Consider the following 21,351-nt stretch of genomic DNA (forward strand, 5'->3'; position numbering starts at 1 on the left):
AACCCTGGGCTGCCACAGTGGAGCGTGTGAACTGAACCACTAGACCACTGGGCCGGCCCCAGTTCGATGCTTTCTTTTTAAGAGGATGTTGAACAGTGCAGCAGAGGTCTCGTAGGCAATGACTCCCCTGCAAACACAGCATGCAGCTTCCCTTCTATGTGTCAGCAGCAGAGACCGTCTGCAGAGTGTAAGAACAAGGACCTGGAGATCACCAGGTGAGGACGAGCAAGAAGAGTGAAACCTGGAGACAGGTCTTGGAGCTGGGGAAGACTTTGAGTGCCCTCTTTCCCCAGTGATTTGAGGTCCATAATGGTTCAGAAAGGTCACAAGCTGTCATAGCCAATGATTATGAAATCTAATCAGCTGAAATGATGATCCAGCTTTCTCTGGGAAGGTCAAGATGGTTTGGCTAATGGCCATAATTGACACTAATGATATAAGCATCTTAAATTTCAAGCTAATACAGATGTCCCACTTTATTTGTAGCAAGGTGACATGGGGAACACTTACATGGCATTTAAGTGTGAAACAAACAGAAAGAAAACATAGGCAGACCCAAAATGTCAACACCTAAAGCATTTATTTGGATATCTTTAAATTTTTTACATATGATACATTCCAAATTTTACAAGTTGTCCACAGATATTAAAGTTATAGCCAATTTATTAAACAGATATGATTTTCCCTGATATGGAAAGCATGTTATATAAACATTTCTACAATAAACATAATACATGCGGAACAAATCATAAAACTAAGATGATTCATTAGGTAGGGAAGACAATCAGATACTGATGCACACACCAGAAGAGAAAATGGTGTTATTTCACATAAATTCATCTTCTCTCAGACTTCCGAACATTCTAAGAGAATGGAATCCAGGGACACCCTCTTCTAACAACAAACTTCCATGAAGTCAGTCCTGAAAGTGGGATTATAGCTATGATTTGGTGAAAATGTCCATAATTTACAGAGGGAGAAACCTGGTCTTATCATTTTAAATTTGAGCTTGATGAACATATGGAAAAAAGCCCAAAGAAGCGGGACTTAAAGGCTAAAGGAATGGGGATGTGACAAAGGCCAAAATAAAATTAAAGTCATGATGCCATCCACAGCCCAAACCGCCAGATCTTATGAACGGGAGAAAGGCAAGAAAAAGAGGGACAGCACTGGGTTCAAATTTGGATTTTCTTCCTACTGGGTGAGAAACACCTCCTCTCAGATGGGTGAGCCAGTCCCAAAGTGAGGTTAAGGACATCCTTTCAAAGAAGGTTCTTTCACACACTGCCTTGGAGAGGAAGCAGTGAATGCGGCTTCTGCATCCCCACTTATTTTAGCCGAAAGCCTGGATTTCTGACCTTCCTCCGCGTGGAAAGGAACTTTTCGATGCAGTTCAAAGGAAACTGAGTGAAAGGGTTACTCGCATTGGCTGAAAGAATCCAAGAGCCTCTTATTTACTCATTTGTCCCTTAGCCTCGCCTTAAAGAGGCTCTGATTTTATCCCTCCACTAAATCTGGCATCACTCTCTGTGTGCATTCAAGCTCTCAGCACATTATATCAAACGAGAGTGGCTGTGTGGCATGTAATAGTTATAAGCCATTTTACTAAGTGGCTATCATTCTAGGAAGGCACCTCTTCGTAAGAACAATAATGTTTAAAAACAATAAAAAGCCCGGGCACAGAGGCTGTCCCAGCAATGTACTAAGTGAGCCAGCGGGTAAACAGCAATTCATCTATCCCAGGAAATGCTGGAAGGGGTGAGGGTTGGGGAGGGGGAACCACGAAACACTGAGTTCTCATTTTTCTTGCTAGTGTTGGATTCTAGATGCATACGCTCTCAATTTAGTTTTAAAAATAAGAGAATATATCATCTGAAAAATTAGCATACTCTTTAAGTTTTCAAAAAGCCCTTTAAAATGAGATTTTTCTCTCAAAGCCAGAAGTCTTGTCAAAAAAAGGAAAAAAAATCCAACCTTCCGCAGCTCTGCAAACACCCAGCACACGAAGAAACCACCTCCTTCCCCTCCTCCCACAGGCTCTGCCCGCACAAGTGGCCCAGTGCTCTCAGGGCTGATGGAGACAAGGGAATGCCGCTGTCAGAATCCACTGCTTTGCACTTAGAGGTAGGGTCCCGTCAGCAGGGCACACTGACCCTGTCCCAGTGTTGAGAGTCACTGAGAGGGACCAGAGAGCGTGACCCCAACACAGCACGGAGACTCGGTTTCCTGCCGCTGAATCAGCTCCAGCCTGGAGCTCCCTGCGATCAGTAATGTACCACGGCTCAGACTCCTGGGTACAGTCAAGCCCCGGCAGATGCCCACAAAGGGGCTGTGCCCAGCACAGGAAGAGAGCTGCTCGCGGGATCCTGAAACTCAACAAGTTGCGCTTGAGGGACACAGCAAATGGCGCAAGAGAATCTGCCGGTGGAAGATGATTTTCATCAGTCCCTGGAGCCAGAAACTATAAAAAATAAAACTGGAAGAATAGCTTAAACAAAGAAGTTACTTCCAAATCCGGCAGAACTTATTTCCTATTCTCTTTCTGGGAAAGCCAGCTGGGTTACAAAAATCAAGTTGGTGCTTTTGGTAGTGAAGTATTACAAATGCTGCCAGTCAATGCCAACCAGCGTCTGATTTGCTTCCTGTGCGTGTCCGATTTCCTCCGTGACACTGTGCTGCTGCCAGAGCTTCTGGATCTTCTTAAACCGCTCTTGGCACAAATGTAAAGGATTTCCCCGTCTAGAAAGAAGACACATGTCACTCAGGACGCATTCTGTCTACTCATCTATTATGCTCCAACCTTTCATGATTCAGGAAAAGTTACAAGTTACTGGTTTTAGATCCTCTGCAAAATTTCTGTGCGGCAGGCGACTGTGGCTATCAATGTGTTAGCTTGGAAGGTTTTCTAGCAGCAGCTGCAAGGGAATAAGCGCTGAAAAGAAGAGGAAAATGTATAACAAGCTACACTCACCCAGACAAGGGTGAGGGAATAGGGGGTGGGGTTGAGCAGGAGGGTCCAGGGTGTGAGGCTAAAACTACCGACTCAGTGTCCATCTTGTTGGTAAAATGTAAAAAAGAAGGGAGGGGACAGGGGAGGGGATAAAAGGAGAATTACAGAGGTAAATCTGTCCCTCAGGGTGCTGTCTTTCAGCCACCAAGTCTAAGCCAAACAGGCAAATGTGAACAACTTTCGCATCTAATTTAACCAAAGTACAGGTCTTGGTGAGTTCACAGCTGGGGCCTTTGCTCCCGATTCAGAGTGCACGGGGCCTCTCCCTCTCTAACCAGGACTGCTCCTCCCGAGGGTGCACACTCCCCAGAGCAACCGGAAGATCCAGCACCAAGGGGCACGCGCCTGTAACCTTGCAGTCAAGTGCCTAGAGCAGCCAGGCCATTTATCTTGCCTCAGTTTCCAGGCCTTCAACTTCTGCTCCGCAAGGCTGGACAGTTATATCTAGGTTAAGACTTTTACCTCCTTTGGGCAAAAAGGGATGGTTTAAAAGAAGTTCTTTAACAGTCTTCGAGGGAACTGCTGTCAGCATTTTGCTTATAAGAGAAGCTACCAGAGCAGAAGTGATTAAGCCTCAAATTCGGTGGTATTACTCTGTATGTTCTAAATCTTTGTCCCCCAGATTCTCACGTAACAGCACGTCTTATCAATTAAGATGTGCCCTTCCACATCACTTGGAGAACACTGGTCTTCCCACACAAAGCTGCACAGGTCACAAGGGGCTATCCCTGCGGTGCTCTGATGCTGTGGACATCACGTGGTGATTCAAATAGTTCTGTGGCGTGATAAATGGAAGAGGTGCACTCTGTCCTGTTCTTTCCTCTTAGCTACCCTGATGGCCCTCATGACATTCTGAGGACTGGGAAAAGGAGGGCCAAACCAGGCAGTCAGGGTGCCCGCCTTGGAGGAGTCCACAGACAATAGGCACCTCCGCTGGAACAGAAGCCACACAGCCCCCTGGGCTGTTAGCAGGTGGGCCTCAGGACCACACAGCTCAACAGGTTCACCATGGACTAAAGGCTCTGGAGGCCCAGAGTCAGCCGCTCAGCCTCCCAGGATGGGTCCTTACCTGAGGCCCTGGTCAGTCTCCCCATAGTCATCAAGGTAAGGAGGAGAATAAAAACAGCCTTTGGTTTTGCCAGCTAAAAACAGCACCTGACATTCCCGCACTCTGTGGAGAGACCATTTATACATTATACATCAGTAACCAAGGTTTGGATTTAGTTCCAAATGGATTGAAGCCGTTTGAAAATAAACAAACCAGTGCTGGAAGAGAAGAAACAGCATTTACAGCAGAGACAGTTAAAAATGTAGCAACACATCTGCCCAAGTGTTGAAAATAACTGAAATGATTCATTGTAAATCAGTATAGTGAGGGAGGGGAACATTTCAGATTAGGAATTGATGGCTCATACAGTCACGCAGCGCTTAATGCTGGGGATCCGTTCTGAGGAAAGCGTCCTTAACACAAACCTACACGGTGTAGCCTACTACATGCCTAGGCTATATGCACTAGTCTTGTGGGACCACCATTGTATACGCGGTCTGTCACTGACCAAAATGTCATTATGCGGCGCATTTAAAAAGTTAACTGTGAGAAAGAGAGTTAACTTCTAAACATAATATAGTTACTAATATTTTAACGACTATTATGAGGAAACTATTCATTAAAAAAATGGTACACAAACCTTATGAATTAGGTTGACTTGCAACACAAAGCAACACCATGCATGACCAAAATAATTTTGAAATATGCTGCACAAGGGAAAATGTTACTTTTACAGTTCTCCTAAGGGCCTTTGAAAAATGTGTCTCTTGATCCCTTTGAGAAGTTTGCGTGACTTTTTTTTGTATTAATAATTCTGTGCAATTCAACATTTATTGAGAACCTATCACACAGAAGAAATTGCCAGGCACTGGGGGATACTAAGACACGGGTATAATCTGTGCCCCAGAGGAGCTCAAACACATGTCACTTCTCTCCTTCAAATCCTGAAATGGCTTCCATCTCACTCAGAGATGTCACTAGGACATGCTAGGCCCGATCCTTCTCCCCTGCACACACCGTCCAGCAACACCAGCTTCCTTGCTGTTTCTTGAACATGGCAGGCAATATTCCCCAGCAATTTTGCACTTGCTGCTCTCTGCCTACAATGTTCTTCCCGCTTCTTTAGGTCTTTATTCAAAGTCATCTTCTTGGGGACCTTTCCCTGGTTCCTGATTTGAAATTCAACTCGCCAGCTGCCATCTCATATTGCCCTCCCTGCTTTATTATCCCTCCTCTGAGTGTATCACTTTCTAAATTTTATCAGTCTTGTTTATTGTCTACCTCCCTCTCTAGAAAACGAACTCCAGGAAGGCAGAGCTTTTTGTCTGCTTTATTAACTACTGCATTCTCAATGCCCAGGACATCATAGTTACTACTGTCTGTTGTACATCACTAAATAGACACAACTATAGCCATCTGTCTGTGATACATATGAATCCAAAACCATGAGGATATGCCAACAGGAGTACTTCTCACTGGATCTGGGTAGCAAATCAAGGACAACTGGAAGTTGCACATCAGAATGAGGCACAAAGAACACAGAACAGCACTGTCATGGGAATGATGATGATGATGATGGAAGCAGCACAGTTACATGAGCCCAACATGAGACGTCAGGAGACAAGGTTCCCCCTGTTCCTCAAAGGAATAAACGCACGAGAAGCAGAGTCTCAAAATTCTCTGCAATGTAGCAGTTTCTTGTGCCACCCCTCAACAGGCATTTATCACGCAGATTGAAAGCTTCTAAAAAGCTCCCTCCAGGGCCTTACCTCAGGAAGATGCCCACCCCAGAACCACAGGAGTAGGTGTGAGCTGTGCAGGCGCCCACGTCTTCTCCTTCCAGCTCGGTCTGACAGCAGTAGCTCTGGGAGCACAGCAGAGTTCCACACACAAGGCACAGGGTTGGGGCTCTGCTCTTATCACCGCCTGATTTGGGGCACCTTCATGGGACCAAAAAAGCACAAGTCATTGCTCTAAAAAAGAGCAGCTAAAGAGCTGATGGTGGTAAAATCACCCAGAAAAGCAATCTTGCAACATCCAGTACAGCTGAAGATGCATAAATCCTGTGGCCCAAGAACATTCCTTTCTGGAACATCTCACGCATGGACACAAACATCACGCAGTGGAAACGCTCAAGCAACAGTCGGAGGAAAGATTCCCCACCCAAACAAAACAAGCAACAACATTCCTTACATTCTGCATAAAGAAGTGAACGTTTACAAGGGTAGGAAACGCTTAACACTCTAATACTGACACTTACGAGAAATTAGATGCTTGATTAATGAGGCTGCTGTAATCCTCTGGAAGGTCTATTAACTTGTTAGATTCTCTTGGATAGCTAAACAATCAAACAAAAACCACACACGAAAAACCAGTTAATATGTGGCCATACAATAACGACCGGGTAACTTTTAGTCAAAACAAATAAAGGCAGACTGAACTTGAGTGACCGCGTGCCTCCACGGTGGCACAAGAAGCCACCTAAGAAATTAAAAACGTACTCTTAAATAATACAGGGCCGTAGGGTTTACATTTTTACTTGAAGAGCTCAGAATAAGTTATCAGGACAGGAGACAGTACTTAGTATCTGCCCCATTTCAGTGAAATTTGGTCGCTCTGGGAAGAAAGGCAGGGCTGCGGGCTCCTACCACAGCACTTGGGAGAGGGGCAGAAAAGACGTTTGTCAGGGGTGATCTTAAGACAGAAAGGAGTTAGAGGAGAGAAGGCAGCAAAAGAACAGAGAAATTTTCTTTAAATTTGAGATACCAGGTCATGCTGATTCTTTGACAAGTTAATCCAGATAAAATTTAGATCCAAATTCAACGGTATTTGAGGACCCACTCTCGGAGCCCACATCTCCCAGCACAGGCCTTGTGGGACAGCCCTTCTCTGCTTTCCCTACTGCGGAGACAAGAGTGGACTGAAACCCAGGGGGAGTTACTCAGACAGCAGTTCTCATACCACAATCACTTGGGGGAAATTTCAGGGGGGTATCCATGCTAGGAGCCCAGCTTTAGATGAATCAGATTTGTTAGGCAGGGCCATGAGTATTCTTCTTAAAAGTTTCCAAAGTAATTCTGGTGTATACCTCAAGTTGAGAACCACTGTTCCACATGAGTTTTCTGACTGCAGGGTTGAACCATATGAAACGGATGATATTCAATCATTTTTGACTTATGAAAACTGGAATTTCATATGGTTCCACCTAATAAACTGGGGTGTCACCATCTCTGGATTTGGGGCAGGATGTGTGTAAAATCAAAGAAACAGAACAGATAGGGGCTGGTCCGGTGGCACAGCAGTTAAGTCTGCGTGCTCCGCTTGGTGGCCTGGGGTTCACCGGTTCAGATCCTGGGCGTGGACCTAGGCACCGATTGTCAAGACATGCTGTGGCAGGTGTCCCTCGTATAAAGTAGAGGAAGATGGGCATGGATGGTTAATCTTCCTCAAAAAAAAAAAAAGGAAAAAAAAAGAACAGGTAATCTCCTCTAGCCTTCTGATTTTTATGAATGATGTATTCAGCATAACCAAGGAGACATTAACACATGAAATACATCTGTTACCATCCACTATAGCACACTTTACTACAGAATCAGAATAGAGATAATGTCAAGAGGAATGAAGAAAAAACAAAGACAGAAATGACTGGCCATGATTTGATAACTACTGACACTGACTGACAGGTACGTGGAGCCTTGTTATATTATCCTTTATACTTTTGGATAGTTTGAAATTTTCCATAATAAAAGAAAAAGAGAGCTAAGAAAAACCTAGAAAAAGACCTACATTTTTTTTAAAGTAAACATTCCAAAACATAATAATTTTGTTGTTTCCTCTGCAAAGAATAATGCTCTAGATTTATGTTTGTAATTCTGAGTCTTTTATAAACTCTCATCATTAGATTAAGACAAAAAAGTACGAAGGCAAGAAGTCCTTCCTCTTGGAATCAGTGGAGGCGTGGGAGGTCAGATCTGTAGGAATACAGCGCTTTCGGGCGGTTTCCCCCCTCCCTCCCTCTCCCCTCCCCCCAACCAAATCTCTGACAATCTTTAACTTACCTTATAGCATCTCTTTCACCTTCTAGATATCTTTTAACTTCAATGTTATGACACCAACTTTAACGTAAATGGGGAAAAAAAAACCAAAACATTTTTTACTTTTGAAGGTCTAGCATGAAAATTTATTCCACTTTTGATCCAATTAAGAGAAAAACAATCTCCTTGGCTTAATATGATACATTTACCTCATTGAAATAAGCTTAGACAAATACTATTATTTTGCCTGCAACTTTTAAAATCAGACACCATGGTCTGTGATTTTCTAAAAGCAAGAATGCTTAATATATTAAAATTTGCAGTTACATATATTATTATCCCCCTAATTTGGACACTCTGGAAAAACTAGTCTGAATTAATGACAACCTCTTATCTGGAGCTAGAATACTCATATTAAAACAATTTTTTATTGTGGTAAAATATACATAACATAAAGTTTACCATTTTAACCATTTTTAAGTATACAGTTCTGTGGCAGTAAGTACATTCACATTGCTGGGCAACTATCACCACCATCCTCCTCCAGAACTTTCTCAAATTTCCCAAATGAAATTCCGTACCACCCTTTTATTTTCTCTCTCTATAAATCTGACTACTCTAGGTCCCTCATATAAGTGGAAACACAATATTTGTTCTTTTGTGACTGTCTTATTTCATTAGCATTTCTTCCAAGTTATTCCATGTTGTAGCATGTGTCAGAATTTCCTTCCTTTTTTTTTTAAGCCTTACCATTTTAACTTTTTTTTTTAAAAGATTTAATCTTTTTCATTTTTTCTCCCAAAGCCCTCTGGTACACAGTTGTGTATTTTTTAGTTGTGGGTCCTTGTTGTGGCATGTGGGATGCCAGCTTAGCATAGCTCGGTGAGCAGTGCCACGTCTGTGCCCAGGATTCGAACTGGTGAAACCCCGGGCCGCCGAAGCAGCGCGTGTGAACTTAACCACTCGGCCACAGGGCCGGCCCCATTTTAACCACTTTTAAGTAGACAGTTCTGTGGGTTATTAATATTCCACCGTTATGTGCATACTACATTGTTTATCCATTCTTCTGTTGATGGAAATTTGGGTAGTTTCCACCTTTTGATTATTGTGAATAATGCTGCTGTGAACATGAGTGTACAAGTATCTATTTGAGTCCCTGCTTTCAACACTTTTGCAACATATACCAGAAGTAGAATTGCTGGATGATATGGCAATTCGATGTTTAACTTTTTGAGGAACCACCATGCTGTTCCCTAGAGAAGCTACACCATTTTCTTTTCCTACCAGAAATGCAGATGGATTCTAATTTCTCGACATCCTCACAAACAGGTGTTATTATTGTCTGCCTTTTTTTTTTTTTTAGGAAGATTAGCGCTGAGCTAACATCTGTTGCCAATCCTCCTCTTTTTGCTGAGGAAGACTGGCCCTGAGCTAATATCTGTTCTCATCTTCCTCTACTTTATATGTTAGATGCCTGCCACAGCCTGGCTTGACAAGTGGTGCATAGGTGCGCACCCGGGATCCAAACCGGTGAACCCCAGGACGCCAAAGTGGAATGTGCAAACATACCCGCTGCGCCACCAGGCCGGCCCCTTATTGTTTGCCTTTTTGATTATAGCCATTGTGGTTTTTTTTTTTAAGTGAATCTTTTCAGACTAATTGCATTTTTTTGTATGTGACTCAATGATGAAGAAAGCATTGTGACTGTTTTTTTTGCAGGGGAAAATTTGCCCTAGCTAACATCTGTTGTCAATCTTCCTCCTTTTTTTACTTCCTTCCCCGCTACAAAGCCCCAGTATACAGTTGTCTATAGTTGTAAGTTCTTCTGGTTCTTCTGTGTGAGCTGCTGCCACAGCATGGCTACTGACAGACAAGTGACATGGCTCTGCGCCAGGGAACTGAACCTGGGCCACTGAAGCAGAGTGTGCTGAACTCGAACCACTAGGCCACAGGGCTGGTTCCTCATTGTGGTTTTTATTTGCATTTTCCTAACAACTAGCTATGTTTAGCATGTTTTCATGTTATTTTTGGCCATTTGTATTATCTTCTTTGGAAAAAAAGTCTTTTGCTCATTTTTTAATAGGTTCCTTGCTTTTTTGTTGTTGAGATGTAGGAAATCTGGCTATATACATATTCTCTGGATATTAATCCCTTATCAGATATACGACTTGCAAATACTTTCTCCCATTCTGTGGGTAAAACAAATTTTAATCTTAACTTTGTCACTAAGTTGACATGATTGACAGGTGACTTCTCTAGATTTTAGTTTTCTCAGATATAAAGTGAAGGTATTGGACTAGATAACCTTAAGGTTTCTTTCAGTTTCAAAAATCTATGGAACAGAGTCCTGAACAAGTAAGTTAACATGAGGAAATAAAATTTCTACCGCTACTCTCCTTCCAAGCCAATCTACTTATGCTCTTTACCAGTTTGGCAAAAATCTTACCACAAAGGTAAAGCCTTAACTAAGAAGGCCTAATCATTATAGTTTGAATTACACGGATTGAATTCTGACGGGCTCACTATCTGAGAATTTTGGAAGCTATGTAATAAGCTGAAATTTCTTTCTGTATAACTATTCAATATAATGAAGAAAAGTGTATAATTATTACCTTTCAATCAGTGATTTTGTTATCTCATTATTTTCTTGAAAAAGGGAAACGAGGTTGCTTGGCAGGGAAAGATAGTTACATAAATGTTCAAAATGGCTTGCTCCAGAAACTGCAAGTGAAGGAGAAAAGAATAACGCATACAACAACTAAGAGCAGATCCCGTATGAGAGTGAGCAGCAGCAAAGTTAAAAAAAGCGAGCGTGATGAAAAAGTTCACATTTGTAGGTGCATAACCTGTAGGAAGCTAACAAGACGGCACATGGCGGGGCTCCTCAGAAAAGGATACAATTGAGAATGGAGTTGGGCAACTCCTACACCAGACTGCTCACAATTTCTTGGTGTCTCAGTTTTACCATTTGCGAAACTATTTCATGGGGTTATTTTTAAACATTAAATGACAAAAATAACATACAGGTGCTCTGGAAAAGTATAAAGCAGTACAGAAATTAAGATGATTTTATCACGAGAGATAGATTTAAACATTAACTCTAATCATTACTGTATATGATCAGGAAGTCTCAACTATATGCTATACGGTGCCTGGGCAACCAGCTGAATGGAGATGCCAGTCAACAAACTTTCAGACAGCAGCATGATATGCAGGCACCTCATGCCCCATGCCAGGCACTGGGAGACAGAGACACAGTGAACTTGCAGTCTATTTTTACACTACTTTTATGAAATGAATAAAAACTGAATACAGAAAACAACTGTGAAATAGCAAACGAATTCCTACATTAAAATCAGATTTATGAGCAATTATGGGCATTCTGAACTTTAATGCCACATGTTTCAAGTTAAAAAACACCTGAAATTGTCAGTTTTCACTTTTCAAAATTAGCAGAACCTAGTTTATGAATAACATATAATTGGACATTTTAACATCAGAAAGCAAAACTAGTGCATTTTTGTACATGTGAATAGCATTTACTGAGATCTGAATAAAATCAGACAGATACATAATTATGCATTTTATTATATAATTGTGTACATCATCATAGTCAATTATCTACTTTCTAAACTTTTAATCAGTTTTCATTTTTGTAAAGTCACCTTAATTCTAAATGGCTGGAGTGAAAGACTACACAAATTTCCTATGTTTTGAAAGAGATTAGAAATTACCTTGCATCTCGGGTGGGGAAGGAACTCCATTTAAGTAATGAAAAAACAAAGCAGAACACTTCAGGAAAGGCAGGATTCCAGCTCTGACATTCCTCCACAGATGCCAGCCGGGGGGTACTTCCTTCAAGGCACTGAAAAAGAGGAAAGTGATAATTGAGAAATCTAGTAAGAAAAGGTCTTTCTAGTTACAGCACAGTGTGAAAACAGAGACAACTGCTTTTTTTGAATTGATGGTACATAGGGTTAAAAGGAGTGGGCAGCACTGATTATTACAGGGTGTCAGGTATAAATGGGCTACAGCCTCCAATGCTGTTATTAAAATTTACAGAAGTAATACAGCTACATAAAAAGAAAATTTAGAAAATAAAAAACTACCCACCATTCTAGAACTTTTTATCAGCAGGTATTACTCTGGCAAACTATTTTCATACTAATCTGTCTCAATAGTTGTAACTGTAACATATGAAATTTAAAATTAACATGTTTTTCAGAACATCATAAACCATAATTTTTACTGGAACTGTAATATTCTGAAACACATCAATCACAACCTATACCAAATTATTCCCCTGCAAGGAAACACTTAGATTGCTTTAAATTCTTTGCTAATATAAATAATAGAGTGTATATCTTTATGCCTGAGGGATTTTTCTATATATTGAATTACTTTGTTAGTGTGGATTCTCAGAAACAGGATAACTTGGTCAAAGAATAAAAATTATGAAACTGTTCAAAAGCTACGTGAAGCTATTAGACCAAATCACAACTCCAACAATACGGGAAGTTCTAATAATTCCACTATACTTCTGCCAGTCCTGGATATTACTTTAAAAATGTATTATTATTGGGGCTGGCCTGGTGGCGTAGTGGTTAAGTTCGTGTGCTCCACTTTGGTGGCCCGAGGTTCACAGGTTCGGATCCCGGTGCAGACCTATACGCTGCTCATCAAGCCATGCTGTGGTGGTGTCCACATACAAAATAGAGGAGGACTGGCACAGACGTTAGCTCAGGGCCAATCTTACTCAAGCAAAAAGAGGAAGATTGGCAACAGATGTTACCTCAGGGCCAATCTTCCTCACCACACACACACAAAAAGTATTATTCCAATTTAATTTGCATTTTTAAATTCCCAGTGAGACAACATATGTTTTAGAATACACTTTCCAAAGTAAGTTCTATGTTTCCACTAGTCTGTGCCAGATCCTCTGAGCACAAAAAGGATTCCACGGCCAAATCAATGTGGGAAGCTCCGCACATTAGTCCTCTCTCAGATTTCCAATCACATTAGTATATAAAAGTCCAGAGGAGTCCTGGACATCACTCCCCCATCTTTTTTTTAAATGTGAACAGAGAACAATTTCCCTTATGTAACAAATGAATTCCTTTTTCATGCTATCGCTTACTAATATTTGGGGAACTGCCTCTCATGTCAAGATTATGATTCTCACCTTCCTGTGCACTGCTGAAGTGTTTTATACAAAGCAAGAACTGCTGATTCTTCTTCACCAGCAGGACTCTCTTCATCCATGCCATTCTCTTCTGAAAGAGAAGGAATTACTAGGGAGGGAAGAGGGCAAAAGGGGTGATTAGGCACATGTGTACGGTGATGAATGGCAATTAGTCTTAGGGGGTGAACATGACGTAGTCTACACAGAAATCGAAATACAATAATGTACACCCAAAATTTATATAATGTTGTAAACCGATGTTACCTCAATTAAAAAAAAGGAGTTATTAGTACTCTGTATTTGCCTATTAAGAGGACTGATGAGCACGTCAATTTACGCACTCAAATATATTGATACACTCACATATAATATGAAAATACTCCCACAAAACAGGGAGAAGTTAATCCCTCAGTGTGAGCACAGTATTGATCTGGATCATAACAAGGAGCCAGCAGGCTCTGGGAGAGGAAGCCAGTGTGCTTCAGGGTGCCAGAAGCAGGCTGTGAGTGAAATCAGCTAAATATAGTCTATGGTACTCAAATATTACCAAACTTAAGAAGTAAAACATAAGCAAAAACATTCACATTGCTAGGGGATTTTAACAGGAGAAAGGAATTTATTTCAAAACTTTTCACAGGAGGATAAGCAGAAAAAACAAGTAGCCTAATTATAATTCATACATTATTCTCATCCAAGCACATTTTCCTCTAATATTTTTTTTCCTTTAAACTGAGAAAACTCAAGTACTTCCTTCAAGGAGCTGACAAGAAGGAGTTACCTGTACACGAGGTAAGTAAGAGCTGGATGATGTGTGCCATGGTAACCAGACGGAAAATGTGAAGGTCCCCGGTGCCAAGGCTGGTCCCTGAGAAATCCTGACACTGCAGTGCAGGGAACGCGAGCACCAAGCCCACCTAGACACCAAACAGACGGTCAGACAGAGCCCTGCCTCTCACGGTGACGCCCATGTCCATTTTCTTCACATGACCCCCTTCTGAGCTAAGCCCCTCCCCTTAAGAAATCTTTGTTCTTAAAGGGTGCACGCGTTAGAAACTCCGCCAGGATTGGCTAAATGAAGTTACTTGAGAGCTAAAGGGGTCTTGAAGGGCACTATCATTTCATTTATCCAGTGATTTCTCTCTACACAGCGTCCGCCTGAAATCCTTCTCGGGAGTGAGCAGCTGAGAAAGCACGGGTTTCGGACCCACAAAGATCTAGATATAAATCCCAGCTCTGCTCATAAGCTTTATAGACAAGTGGACACCTCTAAGCCTCAGTTTCCCTGTTGGTAAACTAGAGATAATACATACATGCTTTTAATACCTCAGTAGTAAGGATGTAAGGATAAAACAAGAATGGATGTGAAAGCAGTCAGGCACACAATAAAAGCCAGCTCTCTGTTGCCTCCTGCTGTTTGTATGGTGGTACCAGTGGTGGTGGTTTTCACAGGAGCAGTGGGAACAACAATGGCTAACATTTACTGGGGACACACTGCCCTAAGCTCTTTATAGAACGATTGTCCCACTGAGCTCCGACACAATCATATGAGGTAGGTACTAACCAACTTAAAGGTACAGAATCTGATGTCCAAAGAGATTAAGGGGACTGCACTTCGGGTTGCTGTGGGTGGTGGTGCACTCGGTGTCCTGTGTAAGGGGATCCAGTTGAGGTGGGGCCACAGTTCAGCCACCCACTGCTTGGCCAGTGGTGTGTCCTGGCCCCAGACTGCACCCGTTCAGAAGACATACCTTTCCCTAAACCGCACAAAGGGGCTGTCTGTTGCTAAGTTGTGTGACCACAGGGTTGTATCTACCCCAAAGCACTGTATGGGTCAGCAGTAGCCCTGATATTACTAGTGTTATCTTTACTTCTTTAAAGGTAAGAGCACACAGACGTTAAATTACTGACCCCAGTCACACAGCAAAGTAAGAGAGAGAGAGGATTAGGCACCCAGGTCAAGCCTCAACTAGATGCCTTAATATTTTCTTTCTGAGGCTCCTTGGAAAATAATTATATTCAGATGTGGTAAGAAAAATTCATGGTAACTCGTCCTGTCTGCTGCTACACTACTTAGCAAGTCTAAGATAAAATTATATAGTATGATAAAGAGAACTTTCAAACACAAATTACAAGATACCCACCAATAAATGAAACATGTCAATATCTAATATGCATGGAAGGTCTCCATGGTTGTCATCAGGCACCAATGCTAAATATTTAAAGAAAAATACATTAGCACATTTCATCAACCAACATAAATATTAAATTATTTTTAAAATGCATATAATCTAGTTTAAATTTATCTTTTTGCAAGACATATATGAATTTATAAGCTAGAACTTGTACCTAAGAAAAGTTTTGCCATAACATTTCTTTGATAATGGAGAGAAGTTGCACCACTAAAACCAAAATTACAGAAGATGAGAAATTACCATAACATACATGGTACATGCATTAATACTCACATGCAAAAAGTTTAGAAAAGTGTCCTTGCACCACTGAAAGTGACGCCACTGTCCAATGCGCTGCAGCAAATCTTGTTAGTGACCTAAGACAGTCATCCTGAAATGAAGAGAGTGACACAATTAACGAAGAAGCCAGCATACGAAGAAGTTCTCTTCTTTCAGGAATGTTAGTTCAAAGCACAGCTAGTTGAAGCAAATCAACTCTCTCTAGATGGTGTGGAACTGAACATACGACACCTTTAATGACATGTCTCTAACATGGAATGAATGAATGAGAAATGCCCAACCTATCTCTTGCCACCATGCTGCTGGTTCCCTATCGGAAAGAAAAGGACACGTGCATCAAGACAGCCAGCCAACAACACAGACTTCCAAGAATATGAGGGAGTATTTCTCTATATTTATTCTAAAGAGATACTCAAAAATGTGGAAAACACTCCAAACATCAGGGAAACTATGTGCAAGAAGATGTGCAAATCAGGGTGTCTGCAGCCATCCAAAACTTATTGGGACTATGTAGGAACAATGAAGACTCTTGATGTAAAGCGAGGAATACTAGGAACAAAACCACAAATAAATACCAATTATAATCAAGTATAAACATGCTAATGAGAAAAGACAGATGGGTGGTAAGTTGATGAGTTTTTTCTTCCTGCTTAATTTTCTGTTTCCCAAATTTACTGTAATGTTGTTTGGTTCAATAGATATCGAGGGCCTACTATATGCTAGTCCTGGTTTTGAAGATCTTAAAATGAAAACTCACCCTCCCTCTCCTGCTCTCAAGGAGCTCACAGCCCTGGGGGTGGGAAGGGAAAGAGGAGGGGGCAGGAGACCAGTGAAAGAGGCAGTATCACAGACGAGGGACATCCCACTCACAGGACACACTCGGAGGCTTCCTAGGGGAGGCAAAGCTTGAAGAGCATCTTCCAGAGGAGGAGTCTGCTCAGGGCACTCTAGCAGAGGCAAAGGCCTGGGAACTAGGATTTGGGGACCAGCAATGAGTCTGCAAGCCTGGACCATGGATATGGGGACTGGCAGGAGGTGATAACGGAGACACAGGCTAGGAAGTTTAAGAGATAAGATCAGGGTGACTTTTGGGAGGAACTCCTCTGATTACATATTAGAAAAGGGTGAGATTTAGAGTAGAAAACGCTACAATAATCTAGGCAAGATGTGATATGGGTTGAACCAAGTAAGCAGAAGTAGGAATGGAAGGAATGGGATACACATGCAGGAGACGAATTCAATAAACTCTGCTGACCAACTGGATATGAACCATCAGACCAAATGATGCATCCACTAGGACTTCCAAGTTTCTAGCTTGGTCACCCGGATGGACAGTGATGACATTAACTAAGACAGGGAACATATGAAGAAAAATTAATTTGGATTGTTCAATTTGAGGTGCCTTTAGGAGACTCAGGTGAAAAATATAAAGCAGGCAATGAGATAACAGATCTAGTTTGGAGATAAGACAGGCGGAAATCATTTGGATATAACTGAAATCACAGGCATAGATGGGGCTGACCAGGGAAGACTATCGGATGATTGAGGGTCCTGGGCCAAATTCTGGGGATTTAAAACAACACTTACAGGATGGAGGAGGGAGAACAGACTGAGAAGGAGCCTCCAGAGAAGTAGGGAGAAAACCAGGAATGTCACAGAAATCAAGAGAGAAAATGAGTTTCACAAGGAAGCAGTTAACAGAATTAAATAAATAGAAATGTCGGCACCAGCCTGGCGGCACAGCAGTTAAGTTCACACGTTCCACTTTGGTGGCCCGGGGTTCACTGGTTCGGATCCCGGGTGCAGACGTGGCACTGCTTGGCAAGCCATGCTGTGGCAGGTGTCCCACATACAAAGTGGAGGAAGATAGGCACAGATGTTAGCTCAGGGTCAGTCTTCCTCAGCTAAAAGAGGAAGATTGGCAGCAAATGTTAGCTAAGGGCTAATCTTCCTCAAAAACAAACAAATAAATGAATAGAAATGTCAAGTAAGGACTGAGAAATGCCCACTTACAATGTCAATGAGACCATTTGGTGAACTTGGTATGTGCTATTTCCAAAATATAAACAAGTGTCAGGGGTGGAAGCCAAAGTGCAGGGAGTTGAGAACTGAAGGGTAAACAAGCAATCGGAGCCAGAGTATATACCACTGTTTAAAGAAGTCTTACTGTGCATAAAATTTCTCTCTCTCAATATGAAACAAAATTAAAAACTGCAGGTGCTGTTTCTTTATCTGTATTTAAACATTTTTCATTGCATGGTGAAACATAAAATGAAATATGCTTTAAAATGTCTTGGTCATAAAAAGGGATGAAAAAGCTAAGGTGACAGACAGAAGATAGATAACACTAAGGCAAGAGTAAGAGAAGGGATAACGGAACTGGCTTGTCCACAGAGGAAATGCCAGGAGGGAGGGAGGTAACAGAAGGACTAAGGTTCTAGAGAGGGGCTGGGGTTTAGACAATAGACAGAAGGATAAGCCCCCTTACCCTGAGGTCCCTTATCCTCTAATAGAGGAGAGGAAAGTTGGAGATGTACGTAAGTTTGAAGAGTGAAAGTCAGGAAAATAGAAGTTCACCCCTAATGGTTACATACTTAAAAAATTAAATTAAAAAAACCTTTTTTTTTTTAAAGAATAGGCCCCATTTTATAAGGCCTGCATAACTGTTATACCAACATCTGACAAGAACATTACAAGAAAGGAAAGTAATAGGCCAATCTCTCTTATAAACATAGATGTAAAAATCTTGGATAAAATATTAGCAAATCAAATATGATGACACATAAAAAAAAATCTACACGATCAAGTTGGAATTATTTCAGGAATGCAAGGTTGGTTTAACATGAGAAAGTTAATTAATGGAAACTGATTACGCAAAATCATATTAACAGAAAAAAATAGATGTGGAAGAGTCAATATGTGCCGAAGAGGTAGTCTGAAGTATACAGAATCAAGAAAATGTATAAGAACTGCCTTAGAAACCAGAACCAATGTTCTATTCATTTGTGATTGCTTTTTCAATAATCAACATATTTATCAACTCTTATTTACTGTAGCAAAAAATATCACCATCAAGATTGATAGTCATGTCATACCATATATCATAGTCAAGACTAAGGTAAACTGGTATTCTGCCGATTTACTACAAAGATACAATTCAGGCCAGTTTTAATACCAGAGTCTACTCCTAGATATTCCAATTTAGTAAGTCCAAAGTGGCCCAGGTAGCTATATTTTTAAAAAGCTGCAAAGAGGATTTTAATGCACAACCCCCAGCCAAGAACCTCTAACACGGGATCTATATTCCTCAAACCATTAAAAAGAGTCCTGAGACTCTAGGTGTTTGCATTGAAAATAAAAGTCAGCAGACTAACTAGTTGTGGAGTGATCACATGGAACTGTATTTATTTATTTACTTTTTTGCTCAGGAAGCATTGCACTGAGCTAACACAGGCTGCCAGGCCTCTTTTTTTTGCTTGAGGAGGATTCGCCCTGAGCTAACATCTGTGCCAATTCTCCTCTATTTTTCTGTATGTGGGACACTTCCACAGCATGGCTGGTGAGTGGAGTAGGTCCACGCCCAGGATCTGAACCTGTGAACCCGGGCCACCAAAGTGGAGTGCGTGGAACTTTAACCACTAGGCAAGGGGCTGGGCCCCTAAGCTGTATTTTTTATACTGGTTTTCATTTCTTGGTTAGGCTCTTCCATCAGTGGTTCTCAATCCTGGCTCCCAGGAAGCTTTTAAAAATATTAATGCCTGGGGCCCATCTCCAGAGACTCTGACTTAACTGGCCTGTGGTAGGGCCTAGGCAGTTTTTAAAGCCTCCAGGTGATTGTACATGAATAAAATTACATGATTTTGCTCTTAAGGGCCCTTTTATGATTGTAAATGAGCAGCAGGTAGGTATGACACTATCTGACACTAGCTACACAGTAAAAAGTAGCAAGCTTTGACTGCATATTCCTTTCTCATTCTTCTAGGCACTAAGTGTACTCTGCTTTGACATTAATTTGTACTTATTTACATGTTGCTTATAAAAGGTAGTCAAATATGGTAGGGATGAGCTCTGTTTTATATTTCCAATTGTAGCATTAAACATTCAAGAACAAGCACTCTGTTTTTAGTTTTCTTCCATCTTTTCATGTGTTTAACCAAGAGCTCTGGACGAAAAGAGCTGAAGTTTACTTAAAAGAAAAATCATGAAAAATTAAACCAAACATTACTCCTTCAATATGGTTACAGAAAATGGGTTTTACTATGAAAGGACTGAACCTTGCTTAAATAACCATCTCAAGGGTTTTAAGATCAAAAAAAGCAGAACCACCAATTTCCATTCCACTAAGCTGTGAACTGAGCAAAGTGATAACTCACCAGTCTGCAAGGCAAAGGACCAAACAATGGTTTATCTTCATCACTTAAAATCCTTTCTGTAAATTAAAAATGGTTAAGAGGTTAAATTTTATGTTATGTACATTTTATCACAATTTTTTTAAAAAAAGTAAAGAAAATTCTTTCTGCAAAAAGCACAATATTGTCAGGTTTTGAAATCTTTAAGTCATTTCACAAGAATTAACTTTGGATGTAAAATAAAAAAGAAAACACATTCCCTCAACTGACAAGAAGCTATAATCACCACCAAAATGAGTTCTCTGTTGCTATGTTTAATTTATAAACTCTCAATCTAACAGTTTGTCACTATGCTAAAATTCCTGCTTCAAAGCCTTCATATTATTTCTTCATATTGTTGCCCACTTATGTCTCATTTAAATACAAGCTTCTACACATAATTAATGTCAACGTATGCTTGTGACTTAAAGAGAGAGTCAACTCTGGACCTCTTACCTAGGCTTTGGATGGTGTACGCACAGCTACCCCAACACATTACGGGCACACGGGGATCCTCCTCGTTCGGATGAACCTTTAGTCCCACTTTATAAGTAGCAGTTCCAAATGTTTTTAGCATTTCTTTTATGCTCTCAGAATAAGGGTTCCTGAAGTAAACATGCATAGGATTAGCTCAAAACAATGTGCTCACACAAACCAAATGGTTCAGTTTCTTAACATTTGCTATGAGGGAATTGAACCACCTAAGCTGTCTAAAGATAGTTATATGCAAAGGGGAATTAAAGACAGGCAAGCTGTCCCTGCCTGAGAGGAGCTATGCTCTGTTTAGGTTGGCAGGGGTGAGGCAAGGTATCAGGTACAAGTCTACATACTGAACTGTGGGACCCTTGACCTCTTTCCCCATGTTGAAAACAATGTATACCTACTGCCGTAGATTTTAGTTTCTCCAGTGAGGAATCCTCAGGGGTAAGATGTTCACACATCAACATTTTGGGGTCCCAAGAAAAAAGACGGGTCAAGGCCTGGTCACCTGCCTGTGAGTGTCACAGGTCAGCAAGCTCCAGCCCACCCCCAGGCATCCAACAAGCTTCTTAGCGAACAACTCTTGAATAGCCACCCAAGGACTATTTAAGGAAAGGAATTTTAAGGAAATTTAAGAAAAGAATTAAACATCAAAGAGATAAACCAAAACAAACAAGCAGAAAAAAAGAACACAGAGAAAATGGAGACAGTATAGAAAGCAGTAAGCTTTAAAAAAAT

At 41.1% G+C, this 21,351-nt stretch overlaps 1 protein-coding gene across 9 annotated transcripts in view; it reads right to left on the reverse strand.

Moving 5' to 3' along the window:
• Positions 1-563: 563 nt before the first annotated feature.
• UBR2 (ubiquitin protein ligase E3 component n-recognin 2) overlaps positions 564-21,351 on the reverse strand; it is a 123,514-nt gene continuing 102,726 nt past the window's right edge. For 5 of the 9 annotated variants that reach the window (XM_046638764.1, XM_046638761.1, XM_046638763.1 and 2 more), the window contains 13 exons: positions 20,590-20,738; positions 20,119-20,174; positions 15,740-15,836; positions 15,416-15,483; positions 14,053-14,188; positions 13,275-13,383; positions 11,827-11,957; positions 10,705-10,813; positions 8,117-8,173; positions 6,319-6,396; positions 5,828-5,998; positions 4,080-4,181; positions 564-2,739 (listed from right to left, as the gene is read on the reverse strand). In XM_046638764.1, coding sequence (XP_046494720.1) covers positions 2,598-2,739; positions 4,080-4,181; positions 5,828-5,998; positions 6,319-6,396; positions 8,117-8,173; positions 10,705-10,813; positions 11,827-11,957; positions 13,275-13,383; positions 14,053-14,188; positions 15,416-15,483; positions 15,740-15,836; positions 20,119-20,174; positions 20,590-20,738 — 1,405 coding nt within the window. In that variant the 3' untranslated portion in view covers positions 564-2,597. Of the gene's footprint in view, positions 2,740-4,079; positions 4,182-5,827; positions 5,999-6,318; positions 6,397-8,116; positions 8,174-10,704; positions 10,814-11,826; positions 11,958-12,205; positions 12,280-13,274; positions 13,384-14,052; positions 14,189-15,415; positions 15,484-15,739; positions 15,837-20,118; positions 20,175-20,589; positions 20,739-21,351 lie in introns of those variants that run through there. The other 4 variants (XM_046638765.1, XM_046638766.1, XR_006885189.1 and 1 more) reach the window with 3 other exon arrangements.

The sequence above is a fragment of the Equus quagga genome, chromosome 15, assembly GCF_021613505.1.
Source record: "Equus quagga isolate Etosha38 chromosome 15, UCLA_HA_Equagga_1.0, whole genome shotgun sequence".
NCBI classification, from domain to species: Eukaryota; Metazoa; Chordata; class Mammalia; order Perissodactyla; family Equidae; genus Equus; species Equus quagga.